At 40.6% G+C, this 7,474-nt stretch overlaps 1 protein-coding gene across 2 annotated transcripts in view; it reads right to left on the minus strand.

Annotated features, from left to right (window-relative positions):
- TOP1MT (DNA topoisomerase I mitochondrial) overlaps nt 1-6,815 on the minus strand; it is a 29,415-nt gene extending 22,600 nt beyond the window's left edge. Inside the window, exons 1-2 of one of the 2 annotated variants that reach the window (XM_081951959.1) lie at nt 6,796-6,815; nt 5,369-6,036 (exon numbers count right to left, since the gene is read on the minus strand). In XM_081951959.1, the coding sequence (XP_081808085.1) occupies nt 5,369-5,718 (350 nt within the window). In that variant the 5' untranslated portion in view covers nt 5,719-6,036; nt 6,796-6,815. Of the gene's footprint in view, nt 1-3,176; nt 3,519-5,368; nt 6,037-6,795 lie in introns of those variants that run through there. The other variant, XM_081951960.1, reaches the window with a different exon arrangement.
- Between the last annotated feature and the right edge of the window lie 659 nt (nt 6,816-7,474).

The raw sequence follows: 7,474 nt of genomic DNA on the forward strand, positions 1-7,474 counted from the left end.
TCTTTTATCTGCTTAATCAGTTCCACTTCTTTATCCATAAAGCCGACCCTGCGATCTTCTTCCCATCTCTTCTGAAGCTGTATGTAATGTAACCAATTTAAAGTAATTCCTTCTTCCAACAGCTGTTCCAAAGTTTTTAACTTCCATTCGCCCCCATCAGCAATAAGCACATCTTTATATAAACAACCCCCGAGTGACTTAATATTCATAATCCCCATGGTGTCTGCAAGATCCAACCAAAGCGGTATTTTATAATCCCAATTGGGCCGGTGCTTCTTCCATATTCTCATCAAGGCACTACGGAGAACATGGTTGTTGAACACTTTATCCACCCTGTCTTCATAAAAAAGATATGCATGCCATCCCAGAACAAGATCATGGCCTTCTATATTGAGCAATTCCATTTTTGTTTTCCCAAACCAATCTGCTACATGCGTTAATACCGCAGCTTCATAATACAATCGAAGGTTTGGGAGTCTGAGGCCACCTCTTTCACGTGTATCTTGCATAATCTTCATCTTTACTCTCGGTTTTTTCTCCTTCCAAACAAATTTATTTAATGTTGTTTGCCAATTTAACAAGGTTTTATCTGACTTGAGCACCGGAATCATCTGGAATAGAAAGATAAATCTAGGTAGAATGTTCATTTTAATTGCTGAGATCCTTCCAAGCAAAGACAATTGTAACTTTTTCCACGCTTCAAGATCTTTCTGTATCTTTTGCCACAACACTTCATAGTTATTTGAGAAAAGTTTTGTGTTTGATTCTGAAATTTGTATTCCTAAATATTTAACTTTAGAAACTATTTCAAAACCTGCTAAACTTACAAGTCTCTTTCTTTGAGTCTCTGTCATGTTTTTAACCATCATTTTCGTTTTGTTTTGATTTAGTCTAAACCCAGACACCATGCCAAATTCTATTATGATATTTTTCATCTGGATTATTGATTTCAAAGGATGTGAAAGGGTAACAACCAGATCATCGGCGAATGCTCTAGTTCTGTATTCCTTTTGCCTGATAGCTATGCCATCTAAGGATTTTGAGTCGCGAATTGCGTTCAACAAGACTTCCAAAGTTAAAATAAATAACAATGGGGATAATGGGCAACCTTGTCTTGTGCCTTTTTGTATCTCGAAAGTTGTTGACAAATTTCCATTAATAATAAGTTGTGCATTTTGTTGCTGATAAATTGCTCCAATCGCCTGCCGCAATCGTGGTCCCATATCCATCTTTTCCAAAGTCTTGGTTAGAAAGTTCCAATTCACTCGATCGAAGGCCTTCTCTGCATCCAAGAAAACCAGCACTGCAGAGATCTGCTTATTCTTATCAAGATAGTCAATTAAATCTATGAGTTGCCTTACATTCTCCTTCATATGTCTGCCTTCAATAAATCCTGCTTGATCATGATGAATAATCTCTTGAATAACCGGCATCAATCTGTTGGCTAATACTTTAGCAAATATTTTATAATCTGTGTTCAGAAGAGATATCGGCCTGTAATCCTCTGGTTTCTTAGGGCCCTCTTTATCTTTAGGTATCAATGAGATAAAAAAGAATGAGATTTTGATTTTTGGGTTTTACCAAGTAGATTGATAGATCTTTATAGACACAACAAAAAGTTGTGATTTGATGTTAATGCCTTATTTTACTGCAACAGAGAGAGTTGGAAGTTTAACAGAATAATGAAGTTGGAAGGGACCTTGGAGGTCTTCTAGTCCAACCCCCTGCTCAAGCAGACCACCTTATGCCAATCAATGTTTCTTTTTCTTTTTTTTATCCTTCCTCACTTCTCTTCCCCCTCTTCCTCCCCACTGCTTTTCTAGTTACTTTTGTATTTTGTATCTTATAATATTTTACCCCTCAATAAAAAGGTGAAGAATTCTATTTAAACTATTTTATACAAGTTGACTGTGACTCTCAAATAGAGCTGCAGAAAAGCAAACAGAGTTTTAAATTGCATCGAGAAAAGCATGCAAGCCTTCAATCACTTTACCATATTCCTAGAAAACAGTATTTGTTTAAATAAAGTACTGAGGACTAGTGCCTTGGGCAAGGGTTGGACTAGAAGACCTCCAAAGTCCCTTCCAGCCCTTATGATCCCACAATTTCCAAAATTAAACCATAGTTCCATTAAGAATAATTGGCTAGAAAAGGTAATACAATTCTTTATTGGCCGAGTGTGATTGGACACACAAGGAATTTGTCTTCTGTGCATAAGCTCTCAGGGTACATAAAAGTTATAAGTGATCAATCATGATCATAATCATCATAAAAATACATTCATCATAGTCATAAGGTACAAAACCTGATGATAGTTATAGGATACTAAATAAGCAATCAACAGAATAGAATAGAATAGAAATATAGAGTAGAGAATAGAGAATAGAGTAGAAGAGAACAGAAGAGAAAAAAATAGAGAATAGAAATAAGAACAGAACAGAAAAGAAAAGAAAGAGAGTAGAGAGTAGAGTAGAGTAGAAAAATAGAATAGAATAGAATAGAATAGAATAGAATAGAATAGAATAGAAATTCTTCATTGGCCAAGTATGATTGGACACCCAAGGAATTTGTCTTTGGTGCATGTGCTCAGTGTAAATAAAGAAAAATAAAATAGAATACATTCATCAAGAATCATAAGATACAACACTTAGTGATAATCATAGGTTACTAATAAGCAATCAAATCATAGTAGGAAACAAAACAATATAAATTGCAAAGTTACAAGCAACTCGGTTATAGTCATAAGTGGTTAGGTACAAGGAAGATACTAGGAAACCATACTAGGAAACTAAATAAACCAATAGGAACCATACAGCTTACAAGCAACAAAGTTATAGCCATAAGTAGAGAAAGGAGATAGGTAATAGGAAGGATGAGAAGAAGGATAGTAATACAGACTAACTAAATAGTTGCAACAGTATTGTGGCAATTGATTGCTTAGCAGAGTGTTGGCATGGGGGGGGGGGGGACCTCACCTCACCACCTACATACTCTTTGGAGTTAGGAAACTGCAGCAAAATCCAAAGGAAATTATTATAAAGAGCAATCAAACCAGCCTTCTCTTCCATGCTTTATGCCCAGCAACGCTGGAGAGCCTCCCACGCTCATGCACGCCCCGTGCCACTCCAGCAAAACACGTGTACACCTCCTCCCCTGGCAAAACCTGAACACAGTACCTGGCTTTGGGGGCCAGGACCCTGATGCACGCGGCGCAAATCCGGGTGAAAGTCAGAGGCGCAAGCTGGAGTGGAGAGCGTGCCCACCGTGCCAGGCTGTGCCCATGCTTGAGCATGCCTTGCCAGCCCAGTCATGTGCAGCTGGCCACATGGATGGGTTAGATGGCGCTGGGGGGGGGGGGAGTAAGGTAAACCCTCCTTTGGCAATCCCTAGTTTGCAAAAAAATGAATATTCAATTTTGCAAAATCAAACTGGGCTCGCGTGGTGCCTTTTCCTGCACGAGGCATGGTGCAAAAGTGAGGCAGCCCTCACCAAATGCTGCATCCCGCCCGCTGTGGGTCTTTTTTTGGGGGGGTGGGAGAGGAGGCTCCGGTGCAATGGGCATGTCCCGAGGCACCTGGGAAATGTAGTCCTCTTAAGGATTTCCTGGCTTAGGGGCAGCTAATGGATACCAGAGCAATCGAGCTCGCTTAAAGAGACAGGCGTCCCCCTTAGTCAGAAAGTCATGCTGTGACCCAGTGTTTACTCAAAATTGGCTTTAATAAGGTGGGTGGACTTCAAGTCCCAGAATTCCCCAGCTATCAGGCTTTAAGGTGGGTGGATTCATTCCTCCAGAATTCACCAGCCAGGAGTTGTAACTATGTGTGGAATTTTAACTCCCAGAATTCCCCAGGCAGCATGCTTTTAGATGGGTGGACTTCAACTCCCAGAATTCCCCAACCAAGACTTGTAAATATGTGTGGATTTCAAGTCCCAGAATTCCCCTGCCAGGAGGAAGAGGAGACCCATATCAGTCAAGAGGGGGAGAGAAGCTCAGGAATTTGGGGGCATCTTTTCCCATACCTAAATCTGATCTTTGAAGAAAGAAGTCTTACTCAGGTGTAGTTCCCTTCATCAGATGCACAGAGAGGCTGGGTGGGGAATTCTGGGAGTTGAAGGCCACCCATCTTCAAGTTTTAAGAAACTTTGGGCTAGACTGTGTTAGGATTTAAGCTGGGATCAGCTGAACTCTAAGCGATCCCCAAAGCTTTCATCCTGTAATAAAATTTGTCACTTGGAAAAGGTGCTCCCTTCTGATTTTTAATTGCAATTCAAAATTGCAATTTTAATGCATCCAGTAATTTTGTTGGAAGGCGATTGCTATTTTAATGAGCAATGCATACATTGACTCTTAACAGTTTGCTCCAAATCTGTGCTCTCTAGATGGGCTATTCCACAGAATTCAATGTGGCAGCACTTTCTGGGACTTGTAGTCCAGACACCAATGCATTCTGGGAGTCGTAGTCCAAGGAACAAGACCGAAAGAATTACCAGAAATTCAAAACAGAAGTCTTGGATGACATCTAGTGGATAAATAGAAGTATAGCAGGAATAAAGCACCATAATAATTATGACACTTCTTGTAAATATTATAAGAGTCTACAACAACCCCGCAAAAAAATCACAAACAAATTCAGAAAAAGTCTGGTAGCACCTAGGTAAGATTAACTCATTGCATTGTAAGGCTTACAATTTGTTTATACTTGATTTATAACTTACTGATCATTCTTATTAACCCACCTCATCGCTTTTCAATGTCTTTTCAAATAAATGTAGAAACCCTTGCAAATTCAATAGATCGGTCTTAACCTACCTCAAACTAACTCCCCAAAAATGTTGGGGGCATTTGAATGTTGAAAAAAGTGTTTCTCTTAACTAACAGCTTGCCTCCAGAAATCGTGGGTACTCCACAGAGGTGATATTCAGCCGGTTCGGACCAGTTCGGCCGAAATGATGACCCTATGCTGTCCTATTTAGCCACATTTTCTAAGTGAGCGCATGTGTGCAAGCCACGAGAGCACGCAAAGCGCATGTGCGGAAGACACACCCTCACCAAGCGAGTGTGCAAACGCACGGCAAACAGGTGGCAAACTTCTGTGAAACCAACGTCTCCATCACTCCATCACTGGAGGATTTTAAGAAGAAACTAGACAGTCACTTGTCTGAAATAGTATAGGTTCTCCTGCTTGAGCAGGGGGCTAGACTAGAAGACCTCCAAGGTCCCTTCCAGCTCTATTCTATTCCATTCCATTCTGTATTTTATTATTCTATTCTATCTGTATAAAATCAAGTGGAGGGACTTCAATGGTAGAGATTGAACATCAAAAACGTTTGCCATATAAATCACAAATCACTTAAATAATAAACATACCATCTCCACTTGTCCTCCTCGGCTTTTGACCTTCTCCCACAATTTCCTTCATCTTTCTTCTTTTTCTTCTTTTTCAAAGTCTTGTCCACTTCCTCGTTTTTCCTTTTCCGGGACCCCCTGAGAAATTCTACATTTCGAACACCTCTTTTGCTTCTGCTTCTCTTGGACTTTTTTTCAACCCCATCTTGTAGGGTTCCTTGGCCTTCTGTCCCTTCTTCTTCTTCTTCTGAGTCACCTTCCAGCTTGATCTCAAATGGTGCCCCAAGTCCGGACTCATCTTCTGTCCTTCCTTCTTCTTCCACTTCTGTTCCCAGCTGAGGGATTTCCTCACCAGTCCATTCTTTGTCCATCTCTCTCTCACCTTCCCACTCCTTCTCCGTCTTGATCTCAATGTTCTGCTCAGATCTTTCTCTGTCCACCACATCTTCTCTCTCTCCTGGTCCAACGTTCTGCTCCAGCTGCTTGTCATTATTCCTCCCTTCTTCTGTTCCTCTGAAACCCTCCTGGTCCAGACCTTCTGTGGTTCTGCTACCCCTTTTCCCCTCCTGGGTGGAATGACCTTCTGCCTCTACTTTCCTAACACAAATTCTCTCATTCTTTCTTCTCCTCTCCTCCTCTGGTCCATCACTTTGGAAGGAGTCCGCAGATTGCTCCTGCTGTTCAATCACCTGTTAAAGACAATGTGAACGGGTTTACGAGCGGTCCTCGACTTATAACAGTTCATTTAGTGACCGTTTGAAGTGACAATGGCACTTTTTAAAAGTGGCTTATGACCTTTCTTGTCACAGTCATTAAGTCTCATAAGGGTTACTTATGAAGGAAGCTATGAAGGATTTAAAGGTAACTACCAATAGAATAGAATGGAGTGGAGTGGAGTGGAGTGGAGTGGAGTGGAGTGGAGTGGAGTGGAATGGAATGGAATGGAATGGAATGGAATGGAATAGAATAGAATAGAATAGAATAGAATAGAATAGAATAGAATAGAATAGAATAGAATATTATGGAACGGAACTGAACAGAAAAGAACAGAATAGAATAATAAAGAATGGAATGGAAGAGAAGAGAATTAGAATTAGAATTAGAATTGGAGTTGGAAGGGACCTTGGAGGTCTTCTAGTCCAACCCCCTACTTAGGCAGGAAGCCCTACACCACTTCAGACAAATGGCTATTGTTAAGTAATTAAGCTCCCCATTGGGAGAGTGAGTATGCAGAGAAGCGTAATGAGAGTGATATGGAAGAACACGCACAAACCAGCATACAGAGACACTGAAATGAATAGTATAAAAATATAGTAGTTTACTATGTAGAAATATAGAGGTATTCAGAGTCTGGTTAACAGTCCAAGTCATACACGGTTCAGTCAGTCAGTTATCAATATTCTCAGTTAAATACACAAAGTATAGCTAACAGTAACAAACCACAATACCTCAAAATACACCTGATCAGCTTCTAACAAAAACAGAGAGAGAGATCTAACAACCATTCTAGCTCCCTCTTATGGCTGCTTGAGGTAACAAACCAATTAATCTCTTAAGCATTTAAAGTAACAGTAACATAATCATAGCTTAATATACATTGGCAAGCCAAGCCTAGGGTTACATCCCTAACAGCTATCCAACATCTTCTTAAAGACTTCCAGTGTTGGGGCATTCACAACTTCTGGAGGCAACTTCTGTTCCACTGGTTAATTGTTCTAACTGTCAGGAAGTTTCTCCTCAGTTCTAAGTTGCTTCTCTCCTTGATTAGTTTCCACCCATTGCTTCTTCTTCTACCCTCAGGTGCCTTGGAGAATAGTTTGACTCCCTCTTCTTTGTGGCAGCCCCTGAGATATTGGAACACTGCTATCATGTCTCCCCTAGTCCTTCTTTTCATTAAACTAGACATGTCCAGTTCCTGCAACCGTTCTTCATACGTTTTAGACCTCCAGTCCCCTAATCCTCTTAGTTGCTCTTCTCTGCACTCTTTCTAGAAGTGAATCACTATGGTTGATAAGTTAGTCACCTGATTGTTAAGCGCAATCTGGCTTCCCCATAGACTTTGCTGGTCAGAACTTCGCAAAGGGGGATCGTGTGACCCCATAGTCTTAACTATGAGTCAATTGCCAA

Source organism: Natrix helvetica, assembly GCF_964273705.1.
Source record: "Natrix helvetica genome assembly, chromosome: 4".
NCBI lineage: Eukaryota > Metazoa > Chordata > Lepidosauria > Squamata > Natricidae > Natrix > Natrix helvetica.